Source organism: Bos indicus x Bos taurus, chromosome 3 (assembly GCF_003369695.1).
Source record: "Bos indicus x Bos taurus breed Angus x Brahman F1 hybrid chromosome 3, Bos_hybrid_MaternalHap_v2.0, whole genome shotgun sequence".
NCBI classification, from domain to species: Eukaryota; Metazoa; Chordata; class Mammalia; order Artiodactyla; family Bovidae; genus Bos; species Bos indicus x Bos taurus.
The window spans coordinates 26160645-26181176 of NC_040078.1; the positions used below are offsets into that span (position 1 = coordinate 26160645).

The 20532-nt window shown below is 46.3% G+C and overlaps 1 protein-coding gene across 2 annotated transcripts in view; it reads left to right on the plus strand.

Moving 5' to 3' along the window:
• The first annotated feature begins 9807 nt into the window (after positions 1-9807).
• VTCN1 (V-set domain containing T cell activation inhibitor 1) overlaps positions 9808-20532 on the plus strand; it is a 68843-nt gene continuing 58118 nt past the window's right edge. For both annotated transcript variants that reach the window (XM_027535758.1, XM_027535751.1), the window contains exon 1: positions 9808-9918. In XM_027535758.1, coding sequence (XP_027391559.1) covers positions 9887-9918 — 32 coding nt within the window. In that variant the 5' untranslated portion in view covers positions 9808-9886. The remainder of the gene's footprint in view (positions 9919-20532) is intronic.

Sequence of the window (20532 nt, forward strand, 5' to 3'; positions counted from 1 at the left end):
CAGCATTTACGGGATTTGTTTGGGATTTTGGTTCTTTTCCTTGGTGTTACTACTGTTTATTTTCCTATGTAGTGTTTTATTTTTATAGTAATGTAATTTGTCAATCTTTTCTGTCATAGCTTGTAGATTTTAAGTTATAAGTAGGAAGCCGTTCTTCCACTCTGAGGTTATAATGGTAATTCTTACTATCTTCTCATACTTTTATGGCTTCACTGATTACATTTAAGCTTTTATCCACTTGGACTTTATCCTTTTGTTCACTCCACATTTATATTCTTAAGTAAAACATAATCTTTCTCTATTGTCATGGTAAGCAGTTATACTCAGTAACAAACAACTCCTAAATTTTAGTGGCTTTTAACAAGAAAGATTTATTATGTGCTCATGCCGCATGTCCATCATGGTCTGGGGTAAGCTCTGCTCCCCATCAACTTTACTCTGGGACCCAAGGTGATGGCCCACCCTCCACCTAGGACACTGCCCATCTTGTACAGAAGAGAGACCAAGACCGCATACACAGTGCCTCTTACAGCTTCCTCTCAGAAATAGCATTTGCTTTTCATGGGCTAAAATGAGTCACACAGCCAATCCTGATGCCAACGGAACAGTAAAGTATAACCCTCCCCTGAGGAGGGACAACAAATAACCAAGAACATTTCAGTCTTTCACAACTGTCGTTTCTGTTAACTTGCAGCTCTGGGAAAGGACTCATACAGAGCCTGAAGCTGCTGGTGACCGCATCTTACCAGCTAGGTCAGGAACACCATCACTGACCTGGGATTAGGCATGACAGAAGCAAATGACCCTCACACCTGACCTTTCTCCCTCAGATCTTGTACCCTGTTCAGAGCAAGGGATGTGTTGTAGTCTGGAGCAGCAGAGGATATAAAGAGAGGAGCAGTGAGCCTCTCATAGGAAACTGGTGTAAGTTGAATGGTGTCACCTTAAAAAGATATACTGCAGTATGAACCCCACCCCAGTACCTCAGAATGTTACCTTTTTTGAGATAGGGTCTTACAGAGGTAATCAAATTAAAATGAGTTTATTAGGATGAGTCCTAATATGACTCATATCCTTATATAAAGGGGAAACTGGGATACAGAGGGAAGATGATATTGAAACAATTTACCTCAGATTGAGACTTGAACCCATGTCTTGGGACTCCATCCCGGCTAAAACCCACAGTCTTCCAACTGAGATCACAGACCTGGCTTTAGGACCTAATGATGCTCTGGTTCTTAATGTCGCATCACAGAAAAAACTCAGTGAGAGACAAAATGATAGGTAAGAGTGGATTTATTTAGAGAGAAACACTTCCACAGACGGACTGTGGGCCATCTCAGAAGGTGAGAATGATCTCAAAATGTGGCGTGGTTTGCTTTTATGGGCTGTTTCATTGGCTGATGAGTGGGAGGATTATTCCAAATATTTCGAGGAAGGGGCAGAGATTTCCAGGAATTGGGCCACCACCCAGTTTTTGGTCTTTGATGGCCAACCTTGGAACTGTCATGGCGCCTCTGGGTGTGTCATTCAGCTTGCTGATGTGTTAAAATGAGCGTATACTGAGGATCAAGATCTAGTCAAAGTTGACTTGTCTGCCATCTTGGACCCATTTGATTCTAATCAGTTTATGTTGTGTCCTTGGGCTATTGTCATCCTTTCAAAAGTTGTGCCCTGCCCCCTCCCCTCCTGTTTCAATATGAATACACAGGAAAAAGACAGCCGTCCACTAGTGAAGGAGGGGACCGGGAACAGATCCTTCACTCCCAGGCCTCCAAAGGAACCAATTCTGTCATCACCTTGATGTCAGACTTCCAGCCTCTGGGACGGTAAGAAAATAAATGTCTGCTGTTTAAGTCACCCAGTTTATGGTACTTTTTCATGGCAGCTAGCAAAGGAATACAGGGAACATATCCCACAGCTTGGTAAGGGCTGCCTAGATGCTAATTTGAAGCATTTCTGGTGTCATGGGTTAACAGAAAAGAAGCCCATGTTCAACTAACAATGTCTTCCTTGGATGTGAGGTGGGAAGTGGCAGTGAATTTGGAGACAGCTGACCAGGGAATTCACTCAGGTTCCAGTACATGGTGACTCTGTGATGACAGCAAGAGTCACACCAACTTGTAAACGGGTGAACTTCAGGGCTGGACTGCCAGGAATCCATGACTGAGGGCTTCACCAAGGATAAGGGAGGGGGGGACAGAGAGTAAGCCTGGCGTCTACCTAAATGTGGGTCCCTAGCCTGTCTGGTGATGGAGTAGCCAGCACTTCGCTGATGAGAGAGCACCAGCAACCAGCAAGAGAAAGTCAGGGTCTCAAATGAAATGATAGCTCCTTAATATTTTACTAGATGTCAGCATTCCTTTGAATAAGCCTTTTTGAAGTTTGCTATATTAAGACCACAAAGTCTGCCCTTCTCAGCTCTGCTAAGTATCATGAGATCTCTGCCTCTAGCAGAGTAGAGTAAGATTCCACAGCCCTGAAAAACACAAAGTATTTCTCAGAGCAGGTTTTAGAGGGTACTAGTGTGTAAGAAAAGTCCTGAAATATTGATGAAAAGATCCAGAGATGTGGGTGTAGTGGTTGCTTGCAGCAAGTATTTCCTTCCTGAAGGCAGATTCAACACCAAAAAAAGGCAACAACAAAAAATTTTTTTTAATGTTAATCTCTGAGGGGTGTGTGTGCGCACACGTGTGTGTGTGTGTAATATGCCAGAGCTTGCTGGGTGCTCCATGGAACACCGTTGTAATGTGGGAGCCAGACAACACTTTGGATGTAGATATTAAGGATGACTCAGCAGAAGCGGGAGTGATGAGATGTCTTTGGAAGTGACTTCAGAGGCAGAGCCCATCAGAGAGAGAGATGGAGCAGAATAAAATGAAAAAACAGTGTATCTTTTGCTTATGAAACAAACCACCCCAGAAATAATGACTCAAGGCAACATTTTATTTGTTGGTGATTATGCAGGTCAGCAATTTGGGCTGGGCTCAGCTGGGCGATTCTTGTATTCCCCTAAGGTCACTCATGGGCTGTAGCCAGCAGGCAGTTCAGCTAGAGGCTGGTTGACTGGGGCTCTCAACTGGAGTGGCTCATCTCTGTGCCAGAGGCTTTATCACAAGGCAGCAGGAAAGCCTTCAGCAGCCAGAGCGGGCAAGTCTGAAGACACACACACCCTTCAGGCCTCTCCCTGCCTCACATTTGCCGACATCCCAGAGTCCGGCCCAGGGTCAGTGTGGGAGGGGACTGCACAGAGGTTTAGATATGTGAAGCCATGAGTCCTTGGTGCCTTCAGTGTAAGACTCTTCCACGGTTTGCCTTTCTGAGGACCTCTGTAACATGTTCTGAAACTCTCAGAGGTAAAAACCTGTAGTCTGCCAGAGATTAGATGGTAGAGTTCAGGAGGCAGTGGAAGTTTTATTGTATTCATTTCTGTGATCCCTTCTATACACCCAGGCAAGCAGGCCTGGGAAAGCTCACATTATTGACCTTGAACAAATCCCTTAATCTCTAAGATTCAGTTTCCCATTGGCAAAACTCACCCCACAGGGTTACGGTCAGGATCATGTGAGCTCATGGCCTCTTGTGACACAGGTTAAGTGGGCACTTCCCTATCAGCCAGGATAGGCTGTGGAGGAAACTTTAAACTGGTGCACAGGGAAATGTACAGTGATTCAATGAGAAAATAGAGCTCCAAGTGATTAGGCTGCTTAAATAATTTTTAAAAATTCAGAAGATCTTTCAGTTCTAGATACATTGTTAGTCTTGATTTTTGTCTACTCAAAATTGAAAAGGAGAAAACAGATCGGCTTTGCCTTTTGTCCTAATCTTAAACTATTCTTCTATCTCAAAGGCAACTCATTCTCTCTTGCTTTTAACAGCATCAATCCAGCTCACAGAACATCTCCTCTAGAAAGTGTTTGATGAATCACACCCAATTTGATCCCTGCTCACCTATCCATCAAATATTACCAAGTCCTCTTTAAGTGTCTGGTGTGGTGCTAGGACCTGTGACACAAAGATGAATGAGGCCTTGTTTTTATCCCCTAGTTGCTCACAGACTAGTGATGTGATAGATGCTTAAACAGGAAATAGCACTGTCATTGTGTGCTATGAGAGAAAAACGTACATTTACTCAATAAACATGTAACACCCCTTACTCTGTGTATGCCTTATGCTGGTGTGAAATATAAAAATGAACAAGGGGGACTTCCCAATGGCCCAGGGGTTAAGAATCCACCTGCCAATGCAGGGGACATGGGTTCCATCTCTGGTCTGGGAAGATCCCACGTGCCACGGAGCAACTAAGCCTGTGAGCCAACAGTTACTGAGCCCACGCTCTGGACACCATGTGCCACAACTACTGAAGCCCGTGAGTCCTGGAATCCGTGATGCGCAACAAGAGAAGCCACCACAATGAGAAGCCCTTGTACCGCAAAAAGTGAAAACCCGTGACCAGCAACCAGCAACGAAGACTGACGGCAGCCAAATAAATGAATAAATAAAATACGAACAAGATGCCTTTGTATTCTTAAGGAGTGTCTAGTGAAGGAGTCAGAGAAGTCTCCAGTCATAATTTAGGAACTCAAAAGTAGGTATGAGGTTCTCATGGAAGCACCTGCCGGGTAGAAGTGATCTAGATTATTTTCCTATAGAGTTGATCACAGACAAGGAAAAGGCAGACACAGCAGTATGTTACAAAGACAGTTTGGGGCAGCTTGAGAGTGCGGCATCTGGGGGAACCCAAAGCAGCTCAGCATGCCTGGTACACAGATCGAGAGCAGGGGTGTGAGAGCAGAATCTGGAGAAGTTGGTAGAGGCCAGACCATGGACGCTGAGGAACCATAGATCATTTCAATCCAAAACGTGGTCTGATCAGATATGCATTTTAGAAAAGTCACTCCAGTGGAAGTAGGTAGATTGGCACTTACAGGGGCAGAGTCAGGAAGGGACAAAGAAACGGGAGGCTGTTTGGTAATCCACTTCAAGTGGGAAGTGATGAGGGATCAAATTTAAGAGATACTAATAGGGCTAGAGAGAAGGGGGTGGATTTGGAAGGCATGAAGGAGTTTATGGGCTGAAATGTGTCCTCCCCTGAATATTTTCATATGTCGAAGTCCGTACCTTCAGTACCTCAGATTGTGATTGTATTTGAAGATAGGTTTTTTGTTTGTTTTGGATTTTTTTTTTTTCTTTTTTGGTCGAGCTGTGCAGTGTGGAGGATCTTAGTTCCCCAAACAGGGATCACTCCCACACCCAATGCAGTGGAAGCTCGGAGTCTCAATCATTGGGCCACCAGAGAAGCTATGAGATGGAGAGTCTTTAAAGAGGTGATTAAGTTATCAGCTATTAGAGTGGGCTTAATCCTATGTGACTGCTGTGCTTATAAGACAGAAGAACAATTTAGGATTAGGACAAAAGGTAAAGCAGGTGTGTGAAGCAAACAGGAAGTCTGTTTTATGTTTCCCCCCGGTCGGCCTTGGGGAGAGATGCAGAGACATTCAGAAGAAGGACCATGTGAGGACACAGGGGAAAGACAGCCATCATTAAGCCAAGGAGAGAGACTTCCCAAGACCCTGCTGGAACCACAGTCTTGGGCTTGGGCCTCAGAGCTGTGGGCAAATGGCATTTCCATTATTTAAACCATCCAGTCTGTGGTACTTTGTGATGGTGACCAGAGCAAGCTAAAAGAAGCAAGATGGACATGTACACAGTATAAAACAGATAACCAATAAGGACCTGCTGTATAGCACAGGGGACTCTGCTCAATGTTACCTGGCAGCCTGGATCAGAGGGGAGTTTGAGGGGAGAATGGATACATTTATATATGTATGGCTGAGCCTCTTTGATGTCCACCAGAAGCTATCACAACATTGTTAACCAGCTATACTCCAATACAAAATTAAAAGTTTCCAAAAAGAAAGAAACCTTGTGTGTTTGGGGAGGGTCAGATGTATAGGAATTATTGAAACTGCTGCTCCACTTCCTTTATCCTCCCCAGACCCAGAAAGGATCCAGTTAGCATGGGTACCTCATAAGTTCCTGGCATCACCCCTTTACTTACTCCAGAGAAAGGGAAGGCATGTGGACTCCCTGAGATACTCCACACCCTAGCCCAGGAAGAGGTCCCTTGGAGAAAGTTAAAGGAATTTTCCCAAAGTCATGTGAGGGATGATTCAAAAGATCTTCCCATAACTCTCCTACCCTGTTGGTGCGAATGTAAATTGGTGTAGCCACTATGGAAAACAGTATGGAGGTTCCTTACAAAACTAAAAATAGAACTACCATACCATCCAGCAACTGCACTGGGCATATATCCGGAGAAAACTCTGATTCAAAAACATACATGCACCTCAGTGTTCATAGCAGCACTAATCACAATAGCCAAGACACAGAAGCAACTTAAATGTCCATTGACAGAGGAATGGATAAGGAAGATGCGGGCACCTGTATCCTCTGAATACTAATCAGATATAAAAAGAATGGAACAATGCCATTTGCAGCAACATGGACGGACCTAGAGATTATCATACTAAGTGAAGTAAGTCAGACTGAGAAAGACAAATATTAATATCATATGATATCACTTATTTGTGGAATCTTTTTTTAAAAAATGATACAAATGACTTTATTTACAAAACAAATACAGACGTAAAAAATACAAACCTATGGTTACAAAAGAGGGGAGAGGGGAAGGATAAATTAGGAATTTGGGATGAACAGATATATACCACTATATATAAAATAGATAACCAACAAGGCCCTACTATATAGCTGCTGCTGCTATTCAGTTGCTAAGATGTGTCTGATTCTTTTCGACCCCGTGAACTGTATACCGCCAGGCTCCTCTGTCCATGGGATTCTCCGGGCAAGCATACTGGAGTGGGTTGCCATTTCCTCCTCCAGGGGATCTCCCCAACCCAGGGATTGAACCCACATCTCTTGCTTGGCAGGTGGATTCTTTCCCACTGAGCCACCGGGGAAGCCCAACACTATATAGCACAGGAAACTATTTAATATCTTGTAACAACCTATAGTGAAAAAAAAAATATATATATATATATAACTGAATCACCTCGCTATACACCAGAAATTAACACAACAATGTAAATCAACTATACTCCAATTTTTTAAAAAAGGCTAGAGAGAAAAAATATGTAAGAAATGAAAACGAATCTCTTCTCACTGTTAAACTGCCCCCTCCTCTGCTGTCTTCTCTCCATCACCAGGTTCTTTCTTCCTTTCCCAACTGTGTTCTGTGCTTACTCCAGCAAATTCTGCACCTACCCTGGACTCATTCTGCTGAAGTCCTGGGGCATCTTTAGCCCAAAATAAACACAGTCACCAGCCTGTAGTTGGTGAACCAGCCAGTCCGTGGATGCTTCCTATCCAGGGTGCCCCTCCGGAGGGGATGGAGCGGGTGCAGGAAGCAATACAGAGAGAGCGAGCTTTGGGCCCTAGACTTCTGTCTTGTTGGAAATCTGAGTTCTGGATGAAAGGTCAGAGACCAGATTTTTTTTTAATATAAATTTATTTATTTTAATTGGAGGCTAACTACTTTACAATATTGTATTGGTTTTGCCATACATTGACATGAATCTGCCACGGGTGTACATGTGTTCCCCATCCTGACCCTCTCTCCCACCTCCCTCTCCCCATCCCATCCCTCTGGGTCATCCCAGTGCACCAGCCCTGAGCATCCTGTATCATGCATCGAACCTGGACTGGTGATTCATTTCACATATGATAATATACATGTTTCAATGCCATTCTCCCAAATCATCCCACCCTCGTCCTCTCCCACAGAGTCCAAAAGACTGTTCTATACATCTGTGTCTCTTTTGCTGACTTGCATACAGGGTTATCGTTACCATCTTTCTAAATTCCATATATATGCGTTAGTATACTGTATTGGTGTTTTCCTTTCTGGCTTACTTCACTCTGCATAATAGGCTCCAGTTTCATCCACCTCATTAGAACTGATTCAAATGTATTCTTTTTAATGGCTGAGTAATACTCCATTGTGCATATGTACCACAGCTTTCTTATCCATTCATCTGCTGATGGACATCTAGGTTGCTTCCATGTCCTGGCTATTATAAACAGTGCTGCGATGAACACTGGGGTACACGTGTCTCTTTCCCTCCTGGTTTCCTCAGTGTGTATGCCCAGCAGTGGGATTGCTGGATCATAAGGCAGTTCTATTTCCAGTTTTTTAAGGAATCTCCACACTGTTCTCCATAGTAGCTGTACTAGTTTGCATTCCCACCAACAATGTAAGAGGGTTACTTTTCCCCACACCCTCTCCAGCATTTATAGCTTGTAGACTTTTGGATGGTAGCCATTCTGAATGGAGTGAAATGGTACCTCACTGTGGTTTTGATTTGCATTTCTCTGAAAATGAGAGATGTTGAGCATCTTTTCATGTGTTTATTAGCCATCTATATGTCTTCTTTGGAGAAATGTCTTTTTAGTTCTTTGGCCCATTTTTTTGATTGGGTCATTTATTTTTCTGGAATTGAGCTGCAGGAGTTGCTTGTATATTTTTGAGATTAATTGTCAGTTGCTTCATTTGCTGTTATTTTCTCCCATTCTGAAGGCTGTCTTTTCATCTTGCTTGTAGTTTCTTTTGTTATGCAGAAGCTTTTAATTTTAATTAGGTCCCATTTGTTTATTTTTGCTTTTATTTCCAATATTCTGGGAGGTGGGTCATAGAAGATCCTGCTGTGATGTATGTCGGAGAGTGTTTTGCCTATGTTCTCCTCTAGGAGTTTTATAGTTTCTGGCCTTACATTTAGATCTTTAATCCATTTTGAGTTTACTTTTGTGTATGATGTTAGAAAGTGTTCTAATTTCATTCTTTTACAAGTGGTTGACCAGTTTTCCAAGCACCACTTGTTAAAGAGATTGTCTTTTCTCCATTGTATATTCTTGCCTCCGTTGTCAAAGATAAGGTGTCCATAGGTATGTGGATTTATCTTTGGGCTTTCTATTTTGTTCCATGGAGTGGATCTCTCAAGAGACCAGATTTTCTAGCCCACTCACCCAACAGCAACTGGAGAAGGAAATGGCAACCCACTCCAGTATTCTTGCCTGGAGAAACACATGGACAGAGGAGCCTGGTGGGCTACAGTCCATGGGGTCACAAAGAGTCCAATGCGACTAAGCGACTATCACTCACCCAACAATAATGTCTAGAAAGCGTAAATTCCCTGTCGTTTTGGCGTCTCAAACTAGTTGTTTCAGGGGTGAGGCAGGACCTCTCACCATTTAACTGAGGGATCTGCTCACCCAGCAGCACAGTGTCAGGGGCCCCAAGGTGAACTCCATCTCGAGTGACAGACTCTCACTTTGTCATCTGCGCTCACAGCGTTCTGAGACCCCTCGGCATGAACCCCCTCCATGAAAGATCCCACCAGGGATGACCCAGCCTCTGTCTGAGCATCAGCCACACAGGAGGAGCTCCCAGCCTCCCGCTTCCTGGTACAGACCTGCCACTCTGAGCCATTCCTATCTGTTCTTGGGTGGAGACGCACTCTTCCCCCGGAGCGCTCCCTCTGCAGAGTCAGAAGAGATGTGTGTGAAGCAGGGGGCCTGGGAAGCCTTTCCTTCCCACTCTCTCCCCTGGGTCAAGGCTTGGCAAGGTGGCTCTGTGTGAGCCAGACCTCCCTGGCTGGGATGAGCAGCCTCTTGCCTGCAGGCACTTCTGCAGAGCAGCGCTGTTTCCTCATACCTGAGCTGTGCAAGGCAGCACCGACCACTCCCGGCTGAACCCACTATTTAAGGCCAGTGCACCCCAGCTGGCTGTGAGTCACGGCACTAGGAGGGCAGTGGCAGCTCCACTCACCCCAGCTTCCAGCGCCCTGCAGGAAGGGACCCTTCCCCCGCCATGGCTTCCCTGGGGCAGGTCATCTTCTGGAGGTAGTGCTCTCTTCTCTCTCTTTACAGGTGCAGAGAACCGGGGTGAGGTCTTCCGGGGCTGCTGAAGACTGCTGGGCCATCCCATAGGTCCCCACCGGTACCCTTATCTGATCCAGCATTGGGCTGGCATGAGCCTGGCCAGATAAGAGCTTAAGAGAATTGGATTTAACATCACACCCGGGCCACTCAAAGCCCCCATTCAGGGTCAGATTGGTTTTCTGCCATGGAGGGAGGGCTGGCACCTGACGGCTCTAGACCAAGGAGTGTGGTGCCAGGCTGGGACAGTAAGGCTCTTGTGGGGGCGCTAAGTAGGATGGCATGGGGCTGCTTGTTGGGGTGGGAGGGAATCTATGACTGATGATGGCTGGGGTGCAGGGGGGGACCCTCTATAAGCCCCCAGGATGAAGGAGGTGAGCATGCTTTGACTTTTCTCTGGGTGTGACTTCTCAGTACTGCTGAGTAATTCACACCAACATCCTTCCTCCACTCCGGCTCCAGGGTGGGGTCCCTAGTTTTCCTGGGGGCTCCTTGGAGAGGAGACCCCTGCTGCTGCTGCTGAGAAAACAAACATTTGTGAAAGGCCAGAGTCAGCCCACCCTAGGGCCTGGGATGGGACAGGGGAAGGACATAAAGCAACAGCAGCAAGAGGAGCTTGTGACCCTGGAAACTGCAGTTGGGCAGGTCCATCAGCAGAGCTGAGAGGATGGAGGAGGAGGATTGATAGAATGAGCCCAGCTGCCCAGAGATGAAGGAAGCCCCATCTCTTACCTCCTGCTCCTCTCACAGAGTTCCCTTTAGTTGCCTGTTTATCCGTCAGGCCGTTGCTTACCTTTCCAGAAGGAAAGAGATGGAAAGTGAAGGAAGAGTTTTCCTGAAACGGTTGGTGATTCACCTTTGGTCACAACTTGTGACGATGTTTAAGAGGACTGGTGGATGTTGGTTCTAGGGGTTGTTTGTGTCTTTTCCAGTGAAAGGAAAAGCAGAGAGGGAGGGAGGAAGTGTTAACTTCAGATTAACAGTGAAGTTTCTGAAAAGACTGAGAGAATGTTACTTCTTAGAGGCAGCCTAGAAAACTCCCTCACAGGTGTCCTCCTGAAGCCGCCAGTCCTGAGTCAGGGCCTGGGGGCGCTCAGGGTGGCCGCATGGCTGTTGGGCCACGTTCCCCTTCCTGTGTCTGCGAGGACACCCTGCTCCCTTCCATTTGGACTTTTCTGCCCCCAGTGAGGATGTCCCAAGAAGCACCTACGTCAGAGGACCTAGCGTTTTGCCAGTACCTTCTTTCTCTGTGCCCTGGGCGAGGTGCCTCACCGTGGCCTCCTGTAATCCTCACCACAGCCTGTGAGGGTTCATGATCACCTCAGAGGGGTTAAGTCACGTTCTCAAGGCCACAGAGCCTGGGAGGGGCAGGGCCGCGTTGGAATCCACCCTACCCGACTCCGAAACCCAAGTTCTGTCCCCAGTGTCACGCTTGACTCCACTCCCTGCCCAGTGCCCCACTTCCTACCTCTCCCTCCCACCCCCACCCCCCCTTCCTTGCTTCCACTGAAACACTCCTCATGCAACAAGTGGGTCTGTTGTTCCCAGGAAGGATGTGTGGGCTTTCTAATAATACATTACAACCAGCCTGACTGGTTTTTCAGGAGGATTAGCAGGAGGTGGGTGTTCAAAATGCAGATCCCACCCTTCAGAGACCCACTGGAATCCACAGAGGCTCCTCTTGTTGACCCCAGCATGCCTTGGCAGTTCTTTGTGCTCTTCAGTTGCAGAAGCAGTGAGGAGCCAGCGGGGTGGCTGAATCTGTGCAAACAGGTCCCTGGGAAGAGGGTCGATGGCAGGCTGGGTGGGGAGCAGGGGTCTGGAGGGCTCTGCCCTCTTTCTTTGCCATAATTTCCTTAATTCATACTCACACCTTTACTGAGATTGGTGGTATGGGAGAGTTCATGAGAGGATCTGCCATCCTCTGTGGACCCAGTGGATTATTTCCTTAAATAATTACCAGAGAGCTTACTACCTTCAAAACTCATGCTCAGGATGCAGGCGGATGGAATGCTGGCGTGCAGGTTCTACTGGGCCTGACCTCCATGGGACATTTAGAAGCTCTGTGGTCAGAATTCTCTTCCCCCTTTCCCTTCACAGTCATCAGTGGGAGCAGACCTCACCCAAGGAACATTTTGTTTCAGCTTTTTTAAAGTAAAGTATAATCCATGTACAATATTACATGTTACAGATGCACAATATGGTGACTCACAATTTTTAAAGATTATATATGAGCTTCCCTGGTAGCTCAAATGGTAAAGACTCTGCCCACAATGTGGGAGATCCCAGTTCAGATCCTGAGTCAGGAAGATCCCCGGGAGAAAAGAATGGCAACCCACTCCAATATTCTTGCCTGGAGAATCCCATGGACAGAGGAGCCTGGTGGGCTACAGTCCATGGGGTTGCAAAGAATCAGACATGACTGAGCAACTTATACACACACACACACACTCACACTCAATTTATAGTTACTATAAAATACTGCATATATTCTCCGTGTGGTACAATATACCCTTGTGGTTTATTCATTTTGTACATAATAGTTTGCACCTCTTAGGATCCGATCCCTCTATTTCCCCTCCTCTGTACCCTCTCCCTATTGGTAACCCCTACTTCGTTCTCTAGATCTGTGAGTCTGACTCTTCATTTTATTCACTAGTTCATTGTATGTTTTAGATCCCACACATAAGTGGTATCATACAGTATTTGTTTTTCTCTGTCTGACTTATTTCGCTTAGCATAATGTCCTATAGGTCCGTCCTTGTTGCTGCATATGGCAAAAGCGTCATTCTCTGCTATTGCTGAGTAGTACGCCATCGTATCTGAACACCACACCTCCTTTATCCGTTCATCTATAGATGGACATTTCGGTTCTTCCCATGTCTTGGCTATTGTGAATAGGGCTGCTACGACACAGGGGTGCATGTATCTTTTTGAATTACAGTTTTGTCCAGATACGCCCAGGAGTGGGATTGCTCGATCATACAGCTGCTTTATTTTTAGTTTCTTGAGGAACCTCCATACTGTTTTCCATGGTGGTTTCACCAATTTACATTTCCATCAACAATGTAGGAGGTTTCCCTTTTTCTCCACATCCTCTCTGGCACTTGTTATGTGTAGACTTTTTAAAAATGGCCATTCTGACCAGTGTGAAGTGGTACCTCATTGTAGTTTTGATTTGCATTTCTCTAATAATTAGTGATGTTGATCATCTTTGTATGTGCCTATTGGCCATCTGTATATCTTCTTTGGAGAAATGTCTGTTTAGTTCTGCCTATTTTTCAATTGGATTGCCTGTTTTTTTGATGTTGAATTGTATGAGCTGTTTATATATGTTAAATAGTAATCCCTTATCCATCATATCATTTGCAAATATTTTCTCCAATTCAGTAGACTGTCTTTTAATTTTGCCGATGGTTTCCTTTGCTATGCAAAAGCTTTTAAATTTATTTAGGTCCCATTTGTTTACTTTTGCTTTTATTTCCTTTGCTTTAGGAGACAGATCTAAAAAAATATTGTTGCAATGTATTTTAAAAGGTGTTCTGCCTATATTTTCCTCTAGAAGTTGTATAGTATTTGGTCTTACATTTAGGTCTTTAATTCAATTTATTTTTGGGTATGGTATTAGAGAATGCTCTAATTTCATTCTTTGACATGCAGCTGTACAGTTTTTCCAGGACCACTTATTGAAGAGATTGTCTTTTCTCCATTGTATATTCTTAGCTCTTTGTTGCTGGTTAATTGACCATAAGTTCAACCCATGGCAGAGAAGGCAATGGCACCCCACTCCAGTACTCTTGCCTGGAAAATCCCATGGACGGAGGAGCCTGGTAGGCTGTAGTCCATGGGGTCGCACAGAGTCGGACATGACTGAAGCAACTTAGCAGCAGCAGCAGCAGCAACCCATGGTGGGTCTTCACTGGAGGCTCAACAGTAAAGAATCTGCCTGCAATGCAGGAGACATGTAGGAGTTCGGGTTCGATCCCTGGGTCAGGAAGATCCCCTGGAGTAGGAAATGTTAACCTGCTCCAGTATTTTTGCTTGGAAAATTCCATGGACAGAGGAGCCTGGTGGGCTACAGTCCATGGGATTGCAAAGAGTCAGACACGATTGAGCACGCATGCACTCCCCTTAGGAATCCATGGGTGAAGTAGTGATCCCTTCTCTAAAGGGCTTACATTCAGTCGACAGTATTAACAGAGCACCTACTATGTGCCAAGCACTGCATGAGGCACTAGGTCAAGGGCAGTTAAAACACTGAAAAGATTTTAGGTTAATGGGAAAGAAAGACTCCCAAACAGACAATTAAAACCTTCTGTTGATAAGCCATGAGACAGTACAGCAGAATGAAACTGGAGCACTTCCCTAACTTAAGAATTTGGGGAAGGTTTCCTGAGCCAGGTGATGGCTGGGCTAAGTGTTGAGGATTGATTAGCACGATCCAGGTGAAGAAGGATGGGAAGGGGCCTCTAGGCAGAGGGGATAGAGCTGGACAGGATAGGAAAAGATGATAGACTAAAGCTCATGAAGCAGTGTGAGGTGTTGGAAAGCTATAAGCTACTCTGTATCATCATCAGAGCCTGAAGTTTGAGGCAGGGAGTGCTGAGATGAGGCTGGAGAGGCTGAGTCAGGTCATGCTGGGCCTTCATCTAGCAGACTCAGCTGGGAATTTGGTGTGGGTGATGAGGAGCCATCGCAGGTCTCTAGCAGGGGAAACTTGGTGGTTTTCATCTTAGGCAGGTTATTCCAGAGGCAGCGTAGAGGATGAATATGAGGACAGATTGGTAGGGAAATAGGTAAGGAAGATAAGGACCTGAAATTGAGAATGGTAACTGAGGTCCAGGGAAAGGAAACCTAGTTAAGATACATTTAGGATTTAAAATTGGTGGTATTTGGTAAATGAATGGAGGACGGTACAGAATAGGAATGGATGGGAAGGTTGAAGCCTGGAATGACCCCCCATGTTCCTGCATTAGGTACAGTGAGGTGGGAAACAGAGACAAGAGATGAGAAGTAGTTAACTTTGGCCCGTGTTGAATTTAAGGTTCCCCTGGGAACCTTAGCTCACCTCTAGATGGTGATGCTCAGTGGACAGTGGAAGCCTTGTGGCTGAAACTGGGAGAATTCAGGGCTGGAGATGTCAGTGTGAGATTCAGAAGTAGGAGGCAGAGAGTAGTCACCTGGAATGTCTTCTAAAGAGAGCCCGTAGAAGAATAGGAGCTAGGGGCTGGGCATGGGAAGCTGAAGAACACCCGTGTTTAAGGGAAGGCAGAGGAAGGTGAGTCAGAAAGAGATGGGAGCAAATGGTGAGAGAGGCAGGATAAAGACCAGGATTGAGGACCTCGTGGATGTCAACAGAGCAGTTTCATGGAGCACCCAGGGTGGTGGTGGTGTCACACAGGCCTGGTGCTGGTGGGGAGATCCAGTCCAGACAAGAATATGGCCTACACTTAGCAGCAGCAGCAGCAGCAGCAGCAGCAGCATTTAGCAGAACTCATGTGGCTTTGTGCAGAAAATGAGGAGGACACACTGCCAAGCAGCTCCTGAGTCCAAATGAGACCAGAAAGAGGCAAGGATCCTTTGAGTCTAGTTTCGTGGGTGCATTGAGCATGAGCAGTGAAGAGAGAAGATCAAATAGCTGTAGCATCTGATTGCTCTCCTTCCAGAAAGCAGAGACGCAAGCTGAAGTCCAAGTGAGGCCCAGTTAGCATGGATTTCAAATTGTCACTCTGCTCCCCCTTCTTCCCTCCTCTCCCCCATCCCTTCCTTCTCTTCTTCCTCCCACCCTGTCTTCCTTCCTTCCTTCTCCCTGGAACCGTCATCTATCCCCTTCTGTCTCTTCTATCTGAAGGGAGTTCTTTGAAGCATCTAAGATTGGGGAAAATCACCAGCCTCGATGGGATTGATGAAGACAAGTCAAAGGAAGGAGGACACGTCAAAGACATGTCTTTCTCCCAGAGGAAGGTGGAAGAAACAGAGAAGGAGGGAGGCTAGAACAAGGAGGCTCAGGGAACTTTGTTCTGAAAGCTTGGTTCCCCATTCCCCACAAGTTTTCAAGCTGGTGGCTGGCTCAGACATACCAGACTTTGATGGCCAGACAAAATAGTGCTTGGCAACATAACAAGTTTGCCTACTGAGAAAATCTTACCAAGGCTTGGACTGGGGAGGATGTCATCACAGGCCATGATGACACTTGAAACCCAGCAAGATATGAAAAGAGGGGCCCAAGTTTCAGACCCTCTGAGCCTAAAAAACCTGAGACTTCGGGGCCCTGAGGGCCCATCCTCTTGAGCTAAATAGAGAGTTGGAAGAAGAGATAAACTGCACATTGAAGATTTAAACAGGAGGTGCCTGTGTTCCCGCCCACACCAGATATAGGTTTTCTCTTGATCGTGTGGCTCTAGCCCCATCTCCACCTGCTACAAGGCTACCCCTTTCTTTCAGCATTCAGCTCAAGTGCCACTGCCACTGTGATGTCTTCCTGGACTTTTCTTGTTGTTGTCCAGTCGCTCAGTCATGTCTTTGCAACCCCATGGACTGCAGCACGCCAGGCTTCCCTGTCCTTCACCATCTTCCAGAGTTTGCTTTCCCAGGCCTTTCTGCTGCTGCTGCTGCTAAGTCGCTTCAGTCGTGTCCAACTCTGTGCGACCCCATAGATGGCAGCCCACCAGGCTCCCCCGTCCCTGGGATTCTCCAGGCAAGAACACTGGAGTGGGTTGCCATTTCCTTCTCCAATGCATGAAAGTGAAAAGTGAAAGTGAAGTCGCACAGTCATGTCCGACTCTTCGCGACCCCATGGACTGCAGCCTACCAGGCTCCTCCATCCATGGGATTTTCCAGGCAAGAGTACTGGAGTGGGGTGCCATTGCCTTCTCAGTTGCAATTAATTGTTCCTTATATGTTCGTGGTCGGCCGTGTTGATAAATGTCTGTTCCTGTGCCCATTTCCTTCCCTCTGTGGGGTTGGCTTCTCAAGGGCCTGGCCTTTGTCTTGTCTCTTGCTGTAGGGAGGCAGTGTAGCTCCACGGCTATCCCTCTAGGCTGGGATCACACTGCCTGGGTTCAAATCTATGTGCCACCTTGAGTTCTGTGGGCCTCAATTTACCTACCTATGAAATGGGCTGATAATAGAACCTAACTCTTAGAGTTGTGTGAGTGACAGGTGACAGTTCTGTGCCTGGCACATCCTAAGAGCTATTGCTAGTCTTTATCTGCAAATCCCCCTACAGTGCTGATACATGGCTATGACATATGCATTCTCGAATACTTTGGATAAGTTGCTACTGGGGTTTCTTAAAGACAGGCCACTCTAACAACACTCTGGGAATATTCAGAGTTTTTCAGCTTCTTGTCTTGAAAAAAAAAGCCCACCCTACTTCTGTTATCTATGAGTCTGAGACAATTCTTCTGCAAACCTGAGGATGGCCAGGGTTTAGAATAACTGCCTGGCTCTGCCAGTATCGAGCATTAAGGTGGCTGAGGTGAGCCTGGAAGGTCCTTGTGTGCACACAGTGTCTAAGTCTTCCCATGAGGCACTGCTCAGGGATTGAGCCACAACCTTCATTGGGCCACTGGAGCTCCAGAGCTATGACCAAGCACCAGATAATGGTTAATTAACTAAACCACCCCATACTCCTAATTATCTCCATTTCAAAGATGCAAATGTTGACTCAAGATGACTGCACAATGTCCCCCTGGTCAGCCAATGACAGAACCAACAAGTTCCTACCTAGACCTCTATACTGACTTTGATTAGAAAATTATCTTTGTAGTCAGTTCTGCCTCATCTCCTGCCACTAGAAGAAGAACTCAGCTCATCACCCTCAAAACTCCTCAGAGACCAGAGACCACCAGGGCACTAGAGTTCTCAACCAGCCGAGGAGGGGGCTGGGCCCATAATGGCCTGGGGCCTGTGGTTTATCACCCCTGGGTCTGTGTTCTTCCAGGCGGCTACTCTAGATGAGCGAGTGCAGGAGTAAGAAGTGGTTGAAACTTGGTAAAAATTATATCCTTTCAGAGCCTGAAAATTTAGAAAGTCAGTACACCCCCTCATTTTATTGCTGGGATAATAAAAATAAACTGGCAACTTGCCTAAAGGTTGTGCAGTTAAAAATGGGTAGAAGGAAGCTCTTTCAATGATTCCATATTGCCCCATGACCCTAGCTAAAAACTGTTAGTTCCCAACTGACTACAATCTACCCAAACATCAAGGATCTAAGAGACAAAGCTTCACCCCTAATTACCTTTGACGTAGGAAGAAGTGGAAATAACGTTGGTGCTAGAGTTAGCTTCACCTGTGTTCACATTCCAGCTTTCCTCTAGCTGAGTGACGCCACATTAAGTTACCTAGCCTCTCTGTGTTTTTATTCCCTCAGTAAATTGGAGTTAATAATAGTATCAACCTCACAGTTGTTGTGAAGACTAAATGAGTTGATACATAAAAAGAGTTCAGAGCAGCACCTTGCTCACAGTTAGTAGATAGTGCTGTATGTGTTAGACACCCTTATTCAATGATCCCCTCTTATTGTTTTTACAGAATAACAAAGTGACTCAGAGGGAGGCAAAGAAATAACCAGGCCTAAAGTAGCAGCTTGGTCTAAGGGTCCTCTGCATCCAGATTCTTCTGGGATTTCAGTGGACTTGAGATACTGTCTTCTCTATCCTTGCTCTGTGAGATTCAGGAAAGCGCTTGGCTGCCGGGGGTGGGCACTCTCCCTCCACAGTCAGTATGGTTTCTTGACGGGGCGGGGTGCTGCAGGTAAGAAAGCCAGGTTATATTTCTCTTTATGCTGGCTTTCCACAGTCCCCAGCCCTGTGCCTGGAGTGTTTCAGATTTACTATCACATCACTTTCAAATGTATTCCTACCACTCCCAGCACAGCAGTAATGGGAGAAAGGGCCGGCAGTTTCCTCTCTTTCTTTCTCTGCAGATATAGAATGAGAAATTTCATAGAAGAAAAAGCATGAAAGATTGGAGAAACAGAGCATCCATAAAATGCCGGGGTATTGAATTGTCTCTTTTTTGCTTCCTGTCTTGGCTCTTCATTGCGTTCTCCTCTCTCCTCACCTCCCAAAAGGCCATTTCATACCTCTCTCCTCCCCTCAGGCCTCCTGCAAGCCTCCTCCACCCCGCCCTCCATCCCCAGTCTCAGATGATGATCTTGCTTTATCGTTTACCAAGAAAATGGGAATCATCAGACTTCTGACTCCTCCATCTTTTCACTTCTACAGCTGCCTGCCACACTCACCTGCACCCTTTTTCTCTTCCTCCCCTCCTGGTACCAGAGGACAAGCCCAGCTCTAAGCAAAGGGCAAGGCCTCTGCTGCCTGGATCTGTCTCCTCTCATCTGGCCAGCATCCTCACTTCTCCTCTGCTCCTCCAGTATCCATGTCAGCATGCCACCTGCACATCAGTGTTTCTAGCTTAAAAGAAAAGTCCTGAGAGTCAGCCCTACGACCTTGCCAGCTCCCATCCCCTCTCTTTTCCCTTCAGAGCAAACTTGTTGAAAGATGCTCAAAGTTAGTGATCTTATGATTTGCAAGTGTTATAGAGGCAGTGTCAGGGTGTGGCTCCCAGTACAGACTGGACCCTGGCCTGGGAGGCTGGGGTGCAATCCCAGCTCCACCACCTTCCAGCTGTGTGGCCCTGGGCAGGTTCTCTATCCTTTCTGGGCATGAGGTGCTCACTTGTAAAATGGGCATGATGTTAGAATCTACACTGTAAGATTGTGAGACATTTCTGAGTTGATGCCTATAAAGCACTTGGCAGAGAGTGTAAACCATGGGTTGTATTACTATTCCCTCCTCAACTTACTCCATTGGGGTTTTGTCCCCACTGTGCTGAGACATCGCTACTGTCAATGTCTCTAGTGACCTCCACATTGCCAAATCTAATGTCAGCTTCTCTGATCTAATCTTGTCTCCACATCAGTATTCAACACACAATGTCTCATGACCTCCTTCTTGAAATACTTCGTTCTGTGCTTTCCACGACACTACCCTCTCCCTCTGCCCCCAAGACACTGGTCCCACCTCCTAGGGTTGTCCTCTGCCTCTCTATGCCTGGCCTGGTGGTAGCTGCTCTCCTCTGCTGCCCTCACAACTCAAAACCACCGCACTCTGCCTCCAGGGAACCCACCTCTGGAATGAGGAGGAAGACTTTCCCTCATTTTATGCATCTGATGATTGACTGTACTCTTTGCAAAAAGCCTTGGGGTACAGGAACAGAAGATAAAACTGTGGGGACAATCACCCTTTAGAACTTCAGGGTCAGGATAAAGTCCTATGAGACAAGGGAAGGTTAAGCTGTGTACTACCAAGTGCCCTGTGGGAGGGAGCTTCTTTCAGACCCCAGAGGAGCCTGGACTGGAAGCCTTGAAGCCTGGGGTTAGGTTTCCAGACAGATCCTGGTAGGAAGCCCCATGGCAGGATAGATGTGAAAGAGGAATTATTTCAGCCAAGAAGTTGACCTGTCCAAGGAAGCAGCATCCTATCCTCTTCCTCTGTCTCCACTTTTTTTGATAAGGATCCAAGTCTTGGTGATTCTCTTCACAGCTAAGAGAGAAGTCAGTCGGTGGGA